Source organism: Heterocephalus glaber, unplaced genomic scaffold, assembly GCF_053883595.1.
Source record: "Heterocephalus glaber isolate CG9 unplaced genomic scaffold, H.glaber_assembly_v1.0 deba00000901, whole genome shotgun sequence".
Taxonomy (NCBI): Eukaryota; Metazoa; Chordata; class Mammalia; order Rodentia; family Bathyergidae; genus Heterocephalus; species Heterocephalus glaber.
The window spans coordinates 14,156,587-14,169,079 of NW_028258171.1; the positions used below are offsets into that span (position 1 = coordinate 14,156,587).

The 12,493-nt window shown below is 42.7% G+C and overlaps 2 protein-coding genes across 7 annotated transcripts in view; one reads left to right on the forward strand and one right to left on the reverse strand.

Moving 5' to 3' along the window:
- Window positions 1-1,737, forward strand: part of Styx (serine/threonine/tyrosine interacting protein) — a 118,661-nt gene extending 116,924 nt beyond the window's left edge. Inside the window, exon 13 of the mRNA XM_087207992.1 lies at window positions 530-1,737. The gene's annotated coding sequence lies outside the window, so the exon portion shown is untranslated. The remainder of the gene's footprint in view (window positions 1-529) is intronic.
- Window positions 1,738-7,537: 5,800 nt separating this feature from the next.
- The window catches only part of Fermt2 (FERM domain containing kindlin 2), a 79,791-nt gene continuing 74,835 nt past the window's right edge, over window positions 7,538-12,493 (reverse strand). For 2 of the 6 annotated variants that reach the window (XM_087207991.1, XM_087207987.1), the window contains 5 exons: window positions 11,993-12,016; window positions 11,458-11,478; window positions 10,767-10,891; window positions 9,957-10,098; window positions 7,538-8,779 (listed from right to left, as the gene is read on the reverse strand). In XM_087207991.1, coding sequence (XP_087064117.1) covers window positions 8,606-8,779; window positions 9,957-10,098; window positions 10,767-10,891; window positions 11,458-11,478; window positions 11,993-12,016 — 486 coding nt within the window. In that variant the 3' untranslated portion in view covers window positions 7,538-8,605. The remainder of the gene's footprint in view (window positions 8,780-9,956; window positions 10,099-10,766; window positions 10,892-11,457; window positions 11,479-11,992; window positions 12,017-12,493) is intronic. The other 4 variants (XM_087207989.1, XM_087207986.1, XM_087207990.1 and 1 more) reach the window with 2 other exon arrangements.

Consider the following 12,493-nt stretch of genomic DNA (forward strand, 5'->3'; position numbering starts at 1 on the left):
AAGCATGTACCACATTACTCCGCATGATTCTCTGAGAATTTTAACCACTTTCTTTTCGTTTTTAAAATCGCTCTTTGAGGTTTCCACAAATGTTTATGGAGGCTGTTCCCCTTCCTGTGTTGGGTTTGGATTTCTCAAGCGCTGGAGCCTTGCTTCCTGCCCTGTGCCCCCGTCCTCCCCCGGGCTCCCCCGTCCCCAGCCCTGCTGTGTCCCCAGATCAGCCATTTCCCTGGGTCACTCCGGCCCTCACTTTCGCTCTGCTTCGTGAACGCTTATCACCCCCGTCGCTGAGTTAGTCGTAAAAGGCCACGTGGCACATGCCACCCTGCTCGGGGGCTGTCTTCCAAGCGCTTCACGGAAGTCTTCATCTCGGGCCCTGCACTGCTTGCTTAGCAGTCTCTCCCTGCTGCACACTCGCAGAATTAGATTTATTGAAAGATCACAGCCTCTTGCTTTCTGCTTTCCACTGTCAGCTCTAGTAACCTACTTGAGTCTTCAGCTGTGTAAGAAAAGTTCTTCCCTTTCTCAGAACAAGCATCAGCTGTCTGGTGTTATGGACCTCCTCGGGATCCACAAAGGCCGAGGAACGCGTCTGAATGTGGAGATCTCTTGGAAGCAAACGGCCTGAGTGGCCTCCAGAGACTTGTTTCCTTAGCAACAGCGCCCGAGTATGAGGCCCCGAACAATTTGTTGTTATCCATTCCCTCCTCAAAAATATAGTTGCCTAGCAGATTGCAGCAGACCTCGGCCCAGGCTTGGACTGAACCCTGCCCCTCAACTCAGTCTCTCAGGATATGAAACAGCAGGGTCGTATCAGGTTTAGTGCTACAGGTTTAGAAATAATTTTTGTTTCTTTTTGTTTTGTTTTTTTGGTACCGGGGATTGAACTCGGGTCCTTGCGCCTGCACAGCAGGCAGCGAAACCACTGAGCTAAATCCCCGGCCCTAATTTTTGTTTCTAAAGCAACATAATTTGACCTCAAGCTTTGTGGGGCTACAGAAAACACCACTGAATTCATGTTGTTTACCTAAAACAAGATAAAAAGCTGAACAAACAAAAACTCTAGAGGTTGTGCATTCCACAGATTTTCTTAACCAGTGACAATTAAGGAAAACATCTGTCCAGTCCCCTCTTGGAGCTTCATAGGAAGAATTCTGAGCATGTGGAAGAGGTCACGTTCACAAGTGCAGCCTCCACCTATAGCACAGGACGGAACTCTGTCCCGACTTCCTGCTGAGGATACGGAGAAGGCATTTACTCTTCCTGATGTGGTTGCTTCCAGCAGACTGTAGGAAAGGAAGTTTCTTTGCCACTGCCTGGTGGCACGTCATTGGTCCGCTGAATGTAGAGATGGACAGAAGGCCAATCAGAAGAAGCCACACAACCTGGACAAGCAGGCTTCTGAGAACGCCTGTGTTATGGTTTGGGTCTAGATGTCCCCTCAAAGCCTCATGTGGCCATAGGCTTGATCTAGAGTGTGTGAAGCTGAAATTGATTCATGATGCAATCCTAGGCTGAAGGGCACTAGGATCAAGAGTGTGAGTGCTACCCGCCCTCAGTAGTCTGAATAAAAGGGGCAGGAAAATGCTGTTAACTCTCTTGTTATCATTTCTGCCTTGTGTGTGCCATGTTGCTTCTGCTCTGCCATGCCTTGTTTGTCGTCCCTGCCTTGGAATCGGCTGATTGTAGACTGAAACCTCTATGAACTGTAAGCTAAATAAACCCTTTCCCCTTTAACTTTGAGTGTCTGGTATTTTGTCTCAGCAGTGAGAGAAAAGTAACTAACACACCCTGGAACAGAGGCATTACAGACTTTCCCTGAAGTCTCACTGTACAAAGTTATTTCTGGGGCACAAGGTTATAAATAAAAGTCAACAGCCCTGCATGGAAGCTGAGCAAGGAGGATTGCTACGAGCTCGAGGCCAGCCTGGGCTACATAGTGAGGTCTAGGCCAGCCTGAACTGCATACTAGTGAGGCCCTTTCACCCCCCACCCCCCAAAGAAATAAAAGTCACGTCTAAATGACAGAGATGACTGCAATGGTCTTCTCTTTATATCTGTTCTTTAATTTTGGTAAATTTCTTCCGTGTAGAGTATGTTTTGGAAGAGGTCTTCCTTTCCTCCCATCTTTGGTACAGATCACCGCTGACAACTGATAAAAATTATGGCTTTTCATTCAAAATATACCCTTGTAGAAAAACCTTACGCATATCTTATTTGGTCTGTGATGTGTCTTTTCCATTCTCACTGAAGCTGCCCTAGTTTTATTGGAAAAAAATTTTCTTTACCTACCTAGAATCACTCCATTTTTGTGTGTGAGGGGAGTACTTTGTGTATGAACCAGGGACATTTTAAAAACAAAAGTTATTCTAGGTATTTTCAAGATTTTCCTGCTGTATCGCAATCATTTTCATCTGTCTTGCCATATCCTGTTGACTTCAAGTGCGTGTATTTATAAAGCTCTTTCAGAGGACGAATGTGTGAGGTAATTTGAGAATAGCCATCATGTTCAGAATCTATTTCAGAAAATTAGCATTTACAGAAGTGTGGGACTCAAGTACAGGGACACCTTTGACACTAATCCAGGCTGCAAAAGAAAGTGTCAAATTCCTGGGCTCCTTGGCTATGGCTGACATTTTCGCAATTACTTATGATAACAAGGCTGTGATTTTTACACTGAGCAGAGCTCCGAGTTTAAGAGTTGATTTTCTAACAGAGCTGATAGACCTGTTCTTCTCTTAAGTTGCTCTTGTGACATTCACAGGACAGAGGCAGGACTGAGCATGAAGCAAGTGAAGCTGACAGCACTAAGAGGGGACTGAAGCCCTGACCCTGGGCTCATGAGCTCCATTCTTAAGACAGGGCAGCCGGACAGGCCGCTAATTAGTGACTCATTTGGCAGCAGAGGCTGGACTCGTGCGCTGATCCAGTCCAGAGCCAGCATCCGCCAGATGCCAAGTGGCCGCTGTCAGAACCCAAGGGCACGAGGCTGCAGTGTCACTCACAATCACCAGAAAATACAGCTTTTAATCTACAGTAAAGTCTATTTGCCACCTTCATTGTTTTAATGTTTAAAATCTTGAACATTTAAAGTTTTATCATAGTGTATGTCTTCTGCAGTATTTTTGGTTTATCATTAGGTTTAGATTTGGTCATGTTTTGTGCAGTGGAATTGATTCATTGCTACTTTGATTCCATTTTAGGAGTGGAATACAATTTATCATCTCCATTTCAGATACTCATTTCCAGGTGTGGTGGTTAATTGATTGTCAGCGTGAGTGGGGACGCCCAGCTGAATTGAGTCAGCATGGTTCTGGGCGTGGAAGACCCACTTTAAGGAGAATTGTTATCAGAATGGTAAGAAAGAACAGGAGGGAAAAAGTCAGCTAATTTTCCTTGAAAGAGCTTCACTGTGACTGATTTCCCTCAGAGGAGCTCAGGTCTTTGCCTTTGTCTTGGGCACTGTCTCCTGGCTTTGGGGGCAGATTCTTTGGCTTCCAGCACCAGCCTTTTGGCTGCCAGCCCAGCCCCCAGCCCCCACCCTTCAACTTGTTGGCGCAGAACCCTTGGTCTTTTGCTGCAGATTCTTTGGCCTCTGATTCGGACTCCTACCTCCTACGGGACATTGCCAGGCCTCTGGCTGGATCCTCCGGGTCTCTAACATGCACACAGATCTTTTGCACTCTTCTACATTTGACTGTGGGTGGGCACTGGAGGCCAATCTTGCCCCAGCCCTGCAAGCTCTTGTGAGCACTAGTACACCACGTTCTCGCTGTTCTATGCCATGGGCTCTTCTAATTCTTGTACTTGGCTCCCAGTGAGCATGGGGGTTTCTCCAGGGTTAGGGATCCACCTGAGTGGTGGGATTGTGGGACCACAGGGTAGTTTACCAGATGATGCCAAAGTGTTTCCCACAGTGTTCTGTTCCAATTTAGAGTCCCACCAGCAAATAAAAAAATTCCCATTTTCTACAATATTGGTAAAGTTGAACAGATAGGTTTACAGACATTTTGAGCTTTTTTTGTGAAATGCCAACTTTAGGGTCTTGTCCACTTTTCTTTTGATCTGTGTGCGCGTTTTTATGCTCTGGATACTAATCCTCTGTCAGTTGTGTTGCAAGTATCTCAATTTTGATTAGCCTTTCACCCTCTACTGTTTTTATAATTCTCATTTCAACATAATCAGTTTCTACTTTTGTCTTAATACACAAAATCTTTCTCCAGTGTCTATAAAAATGCTCAGTTATGTTTAAAGTTTTACAGTTTTGCTGTTCACATTTCAGTCTTTAATCCACTTGGACTTGATTTGGACTACTACATACTGTTACAAGGGAGTGGTCCAGATTCTTGTTTCATAGACATAACCAGCCGTTCACTGGGAAATCCTGTTTCGGGGAGAAACCAGTGTGTGTAGATGGTATCTGCATTTCTGGAGCCTCTTTGGACTCTGGCTGTTTCTCTCTGTTCCAACATTGTGCTTTCAAAGTGGTTTTATTCAATTTGTATTTATTTGATAAGGTGGGTCCTCTCACCTGTTGTTCTTTAGGAATGTTTTCGGTCTTGTTTTTCCTGAACATTCTAAGAGCTAATCGAATTTATAATTAGGACAGAAACAAGGTTGTTTATAGATATTTTGATTAGCAAACCTGAGAGTTAATGTGTTCTGTTGAATTTTACTTGGTCCTAGAGTTCACAAAATTTAGAGATGAGAATTTTATTCTCATAAACAATGTTTTCTTCTTTATTATGTAGCATCTATAAACCATATTAATACAGATATGATTTTAAACCTGTTTGGTTGCTTGTGCTGTTTTTAATCACAAATTTAATTAACATTGAGCTTGGACCACTTCCCTGAGCAGTAATACAAATAATGCCTGGCCAGTGAAGCCACATGAGACTATAATTAGATCTCAGGAAATAATGGTCTCAAATTATTGTAAGTGCTCATAATTTTTAGTAATGTGCAGGGCCATGCCCAAATATCAGAAGGGAAACTCAGCTGGGAGTGTATATGCTGGGAACTGTACTAGGGGAACAGAATTTTAATTTATACATCCAAGCCTGGGAAACTCTGCTGTTTATTAAATAAGCAGAGAAAATGAGAGGAATCAGCAGTGGGAAATAAGGTCACCAGATAAGGCTTTTTGGCTGCTCTGTTTCCTGTTCTGGGCAGCTCTGCGATCCACCCTGAGAACTGCATTCCCCTTCCCCTGATTGCAGTTTCCCATTTCCGGCCACTTGTCTCTTCTCTGCCACCTCCCCCGCCTGGAGCTGCCAAACCAAAGCAGTTCAATGAAGACAGTGAATCTGTCCAAGAGACAAACTCTCCGGTAGATGTCTTCCTCCCGTGTGCTCCTGTGGAGACGACTGGGACCTTAAACTCACTACTGCGCCATGCCTGTCAGGTCTACACCTGCATCGTACCTCCTCCTTGCCTTCTCAACTATGTAGCTGAAGGAGAGGAGGTGACCGTAATAGCTGGACAGTGTTTTGTTGTGACACGATTTTCGAATCAGTGTGTAGGACTCCAGAATGCATCAGAGCAGAGCTGGCAGCTGGCGAGGTTATGCACTCAAAGGCAGTTTAATCTCAGTGATGACAGCCTGGGACAGGGGTGGATGTCTGAGAACTCTGCACCTCTCCCTTTGGTACTGGGGATCTACCCGGGCCTTGTGAACAACAGGCAAGCACTCTATCACTGAGCCACAACCCCAGGCCTTACTGATTTTTTTGGTACCAGAGACTGAACTCGGGACCTTGTGCTTGCCAGACAGGTGGTGGAACCACTGAGCTAAATCCCCGGCCCAATCCTTATTTTTAAATCTTACTTTAAGACGGGGTGGCTAAGTTGCTCCAGCTGGCCTCGAGTGTGCCTCAGTCTCCCGAGTACTTGGGGTTACAGGTGTGCACTACCATGCCCAGCTTTTCTCATATTTTTGGAACCATCAAAGTGGTGAAGATGTTACCGTATTTTAGGCGACTAATCTAAAAACAGCAGCACCACTCATCAGGCTTAATGATAAGAGATAAAGACTATGAAAAGCATAGGATAAAGGTGCATTACAGAGGCGAAGAGAAAAGTTGAATTAAAGATACCATAACATTTTATAAAGGAACTATTATTATATTTAATGTAGCTATAGTGTAGAGGACTTTCAACATTTTACTTAAGCCTGGGTACTTTTCCAGATAAATTAAGGGTCAGGAACCCAGGTGGACTTAATCCCAATACATCATCAGTTGACAACTAATTACAAAGCTTAATGGGCCAGGGATTTAGCTCAGTGGTGCCAACAGCTGCCTTGCAAGCACAAGGTCCCGAGTTCGATCCCTGGTACCAAAAAAAAAAAAAAAAAATTAAAAAGCTTAATAAGACTTTTAATATAGAAGAGAGCTAAAACTATAGTAAACTGAATGAGAAAAGTATAGCCTGGCCTATTATTGCTTTTGGGGACTGTGTAAGAATAGAGGGTTAAGAACTACAAGTGGCTTTTTTCTCCAGCTCCCTGACTTTTGAAGTTCAAGGCTGCCTAGAACTTAACTTGTACCGAGTAGAGATTACTGATTAACTCCATCACAGCTTCCAGCAGGTCTTGAACTTGGCGGAGGTTGGTTGGCGCCCTGTCCCCAGGGCCTGTGTGTCCACTTGAACCTGAATCCCAGAGCGGGAAATCTAGGTTGGCCACTGGTGATAGGGCTCCACAGGGGTCATGACAGGGTGGCTGTTACCACCACTGGATGGAGAGATAGGACCCAGGTCTCCACTGCTGCTCTGTAGTGAAGAGAAACGGGTATGTGTTACGGAACAACACGAGCTCTATGATTTCTAAAATGCCAGACAGACTGGGATAGGTGGAGACTGAGAGAAGGTCCCAGGGTGAAGACATCCCAGCACTGGGGAGCAGCCAGAAAGGGTTTGCAGAGTCAAGGCCTCAATACACTCAGGGCTTTTAGCAAGTGACTACACAGGGAATCTGGTATTGGAACATTTTAAATGGGAAGGAGTACGGCCTGTTACAATATGGCCTGGGGAAAGCGATCAGTCTCCTACAGCCCAACAGCACAGCACAGAGGTGAACGAGGTGATGGTGGCAGCAACAAGAGGGGGATGCAAGGTTGCTAAGGGAAAAATGAACAGGCATTGGCTTGATTAAATGCAAGGGTAAATATGGAGAAAGTTCAGGATCAGAACTGATCTGAATGCTGGGGGTAGCAACACAGAGTAAATGAATAAATGCAGTTTTTGGACCAAGAATTATTTTGCTGTTTAAAACAAATTCTGCTTCAGTCAACTTCTGCTTCTAATTGGATCCCTAACAGATATTACACAGTCATGTCTTAGCATCAGGAAAATGAAGGGTTCTCAACCTAAGTAAAAGCATCTGTCCCAGAGAGAAAGCACCCACGGGTGACTCTGGAGTACTTGCCAGATGTGCTCACAAGATAGAGGCAGGAGAGCCTTTCCAAAAGGTGAAAAGTTCATTTCTACAAAGTTAATGCTATGCAAAGAGTAAAGACAAGTACAAAAAGAAACATTAAATAAAAGGCATTGCTTTTATTTAAAATAAAATGCATTTATACAGTCTTTAAACCATGGATTATTGGACAACACTGGTATCCACTCCTCCCTGGCCCCTCTCGGGGTGTGAGCAAGGGCTCTCCTGACTAGCACCAATCGGATTGTAACAGCGCAACAGACTAGAACATGCCAGTCTAGGCGTTAGTGTTAAGGACACTGTGGCAAATCACGACCAGAATGCAGTCATTCTTAATTTAGCACATATTAAAACTGCATATTAATTATATCTCTTAAAAGCATTTAATTAATGCAAGGATGCTACATTTAAGCCATTTTCTAGTTGTGAATAGTTTTAAAAAACTGTACAATTTTATAAAATTTGTGTTTGTACATTAGTTACACAAAATGCATACTTCATAGACCTTTACTTCATATTGTAATGCATAAGTTGCATATTTTAGGCAGACAGTGAATATGCTGGTGAATACTAAAAGTGTTGTAATACATTATGGTGTAAAAATAAAAACAAGACAATATACACACATGCTTATTCAAGGACAAAAACCAAGCATAACAGACTAACAGCATTTTCCTTCAAACAGTGACATTATTAAATATCAGGCATCTTTTGCAGGCCTGATTTTATATGGGGGGGTGTTTAAATGGCTACCAAAAGTAGGATATTTAAAACATGACATCAAATTGAACACACATTGAAACACATGCATTAAACATGATAAGTAGACTTCATACATGTTAAGCCCTGGATACCTTTAGTCGATGGCTTGTTTCTTAGTTTGGCTAGCGTGCATCAGTGATGCTCTGTTCTTGATCTGCTCACTGTTTCGGTTTTCAATTCATGGCCCTAAGGAATGTCTGCCATCTTCCAGAGTCCACATGGCGTATCACGATAGCAGATTAAGAATGGTGCGTGTTAGTGCACATAGTAACCAGTCTGGTAAGGCAAAGAAGGTTTTCATGATGAAATGATAATTTCAAGCTTACTTTATTAAGCAGCATATAACAACAGCTTTAAAGTTAAATATTGTTACGGCCGTGGGGTTTCATTACACAGTATTTCTAATCACACCCAACCACTGGTAAGTTTGTAGAACATCTCTTCATCTAAACTCTCGTTTTGGTCTTTTGCACGTGTTGAGAGGAATATGTAGCCACCGATGAACTCATGAACCACTTTGCAGTCCACTTCGGTACAAATGAAGGATAATCGGACTTCATCAGCAAACTCTACTGTGACCTAGGACAAAGAACAATTAGGCCCATGAAATTCCAGAGGGTTGGCTCTCAGCAAAGCTACGTGCTGGTTAAAGCCTGCCCTGTCACAAAATACTTCTCAGTCCTCAAAGAATTACTGTTTTAAAATGTGAGAGTATTTTAAGTCTGAAAGAATAGGAAAGTTTATTAGCCCTTCCCCCATTCTTTTCTAAGTTCTGAAAAGGAAGACAGAATGCAAGGGTTTTAGGTCATTAAGTTCCCAAGTGGTCTCTGGTGATTAAATTAATGACAGTATTTCTCTCCAAGTCCTGAGAGAAAACCTACTTCCTGTGTTTTATTTAATATTTCCTTCAATATGTAACCTTTAGGTATCATGTTTGAATATTTCAAAAAGTGTTTTTCCCCCTGGTATTAGAGACTGAATTCAGAGATGCTCTACCACTGAGCTACATCCTTAGTTTTTTAATAATTTTTTTTTAGGGTACGGGGATCAAACTTGGGACCTTGCACTTTCGAGGCAGGTGCCAGAACCACTGAGCTAAATCCCCAGCCCAATCCTCAGTTTTTTATTTTAAGACAAAAGTTTTTTGATCCTCCTGTCTCAGCCTCCTGAATAGCTGGGAGTACAGCTGTATACCACCATGCATGGCCAGAAATATGACTTTTATTCGAAATGGTGCATTATGATCCTAAATCAAATGACTCAGTAGTAAAATACTGTTTAACATTCAGGCACATCAAGGCTGGGGGGGAGCAGCACGAATGCTGTAGGTTCTAGAGCCTCAGATCATCTGTTTGAATGCTGATTCTGTTACTACATGCATGGCATGGACAAATGCAAAGTACATCCAGCTAATCTGTGGACCTTAGAAAGCTGTGGTGAGGTTGAGAGGGCACAAATATAAACACCTGGTACCATACTCGGCACAAAGCAGGCATTCAATAAACCGTGGCTGCTCTTTACGAGTAGAGGGGATTTATCCATTACAGAACAGCAACCTTACAAAGATCACGCAGTATCTCAGCAAACTGGTTTGCGCTCGGACTGCAGTTTGGAAGAATGTGAGATGAACTGAGAAATGAGAACCAAACAGGGTCTGTACTTCAAGAAGTGATGGTAAAAATCTTCAGAACTTCGAAGGCCTTTTATTCTCATTTTTATGGAAAGAACTAAGTCAGGTGACACTGGCCTCGCTCACCATTTTGATCTCCCAGTTGACATTCCACTGCTTCATGTTGCTGAATCTCCACGTTTTGATGGCATCTCCTGTGTTGGCATCCATTCGAATTAATCTGTTATATGCAATTCCAATAAGGTCTTCTTTTTTGCCCCCTTGGAACCTATAATATTGAAAAAAGCCAAACAATGAAAACCATGCTTTCAGGGAAACGTATTGGTCTGTTTTTAAGTTCCCTCTAACCTTGCAAGAAAGTGTGGAAAAATGTCATTCTTTTTTTGTTTGTTTTTTTCAGACAGGGTCTCACTATATAGTTCTGGGCTGGCCTTAAACTCATTATGTAGCTTTGAACTCAGTGATCCTCCTGCCTCAGCCTCCCAACTGCTGGAATTACAGGCATGCAGTACCATGCCCAGCTTCTCTTTTTGTTTTTGCGGTGTTGGGGACTGAACCCAGGATCTTGGCATTGAGCTACACTTGCCTAGCCCTTTATTTCTGGAGACAAGGTCTTGCTAAGTTGCCCAGTGTGGACTTGAACTTGTGATCCTCCTGTGTCAGTCTCCCACAGTGCTGAGATTACAGGTGTGTGCCACCACACCCTGATACAAGTGTGATTCTTATATAAGTAAAAATAGCAATCATTTTGAGTTTTTAAGGTAAAAATTAAAAGTATAGAAAGTAAATTCCAATATTCTTTGAATTAGGTTAGTGTTGGGTCAGTGAGCCTAACGAGCTGTAGTTTAAGTGTTTAATTTCTCACTACGTGTAGTAGATGAAGTGAAAGCACAGCTCAAGGTTGACAAAAGCTTTACTCCTCCCAGAGCCACTGACCTCGCGATGAAGTGTGTGATGCCAAACTCGGGGAGTGACTGCCAAGCTTGAATGAATCTCATCTTGGCTTCAATCAGGCTCATCTGAGCCACGTTCTGATGGGCTTCCAGGATCCGTGCTGTTATCTGAACATGAGCAAACATCACCTTTACCACCACACATTACTCTCTCATGGTAGAATCAAGAGAAAAAACAGCAGGAGACTGAATTACGTGCCCCACTACAAACCCATGGATCACCACAGTTGGGGTGAGAAATGATCTCAGGCTACATTTGTGAATTTCATCAATATGTATTTTATGTTTCAAAAATATGATACATTCGTAATTTTTGTTTTTATGTATTAAACAAAAACCGACTATTAGGAGTACCTAACTGCCATCCTTGAGACAGGCCGTTCTATTACAGAGCAGTATATTCCCATCTCTATACAGTGTGTTTAAAGTTAGCAGGAAGATATGGCTGGAGGAGCGTCTGGTAAGCCAGTTTCTAGCAGGAATATTTGTTAGCAGTTTTAATGTACTTGAAATCACCATAATGATTTTTGGAAACATCTAAATCAATTAACCACCATTTTAATTAGATTTACTTTGGGATAACTACTTCCACCAGGGGAAGGCTGTAGTTACTATGGCTTCTAACTTTTCAGTTTCTTTCTTTCTTTCTTTTTGGGCAAATATGGAGAACTTACCAAATCTCTTATAAAGCCTGGCTGTAGATGGCAATGCGAGGAAAGAAAAAGGAAGCGGAAAGAAAAAAAAGGCAATCAGAAAAAATGGCAATGAAGCAAAGCAAAAGCTGCGGCATCCCGCAAACCGAAACTCCAGCCAAAACCATGCAAAAACTACTTTAGGTGGAAACCAGGCAAAGTAAATGCAAGAATGAAAATGAAACCAGCAGCAGTTATTTTCCATTTAGGATACTGAGAAACACTGCACATTTTAGAATGTTAATTTAAATGTAGCTGAAATTAAGGGTAGAAATTTGTAGGAAGAAAATATAAAGAGCAAATACTTTTTTGCACTCCTTGTCTACCAGTTCTTACTGGTTAGAATAAAGGTAATTATTTTAGTGGCAAAATAAAAATTAATATTTAAAAGCCTTTAAAATCTCCTCAGATTTAGTCAAATAGTATGATACATGCACTGCTTTTCAGAGGTTGACAGCATGAAGTACAGTGCTCATATGTTCTTTATTTACACAAGAAAAGCAAACCCCTCAATTACCATCTGCTTTTTGCATCCTTTTTCCTGGAAGGGAAAATAAAGAAATGCTGTACACTACATCCTAGGACTGCAGCTGGGAACTAATGTATTAGCCCATTTCAGCTTGGATTAAAAGAGATAACACACAAGAGCAACTCTTTAAAAATACAGAATTCAGTTTGGGTCATATTCATTCAAAAACATTCACAGCAAGTTCAGGTAACTGAATATAATTTGGGGAAACTAAAGCAGGTTAAACATTGTGAAGGTTCCAGTAATGGACTCAAAAGGAAGACTGGGTGCTGATGCCCGGGCAGGGAGGGCTGACCTGTGCCTGTGGCCTGTGGCGTGTGGCCTACAGAACGCATGAGGTCACTTCCCAGGCCCTGAGTGCTGTGTCCAATGGCTGGCACAGTGCTCACACAAGGCAGCAACTCAACTGCTTATCAGCACCCCCTGGGTGCCAGGCAGTAAGACAGGGCCCTGCCTTCTAGGAGTGACCCGGATGTCCAGTCAGAGAAA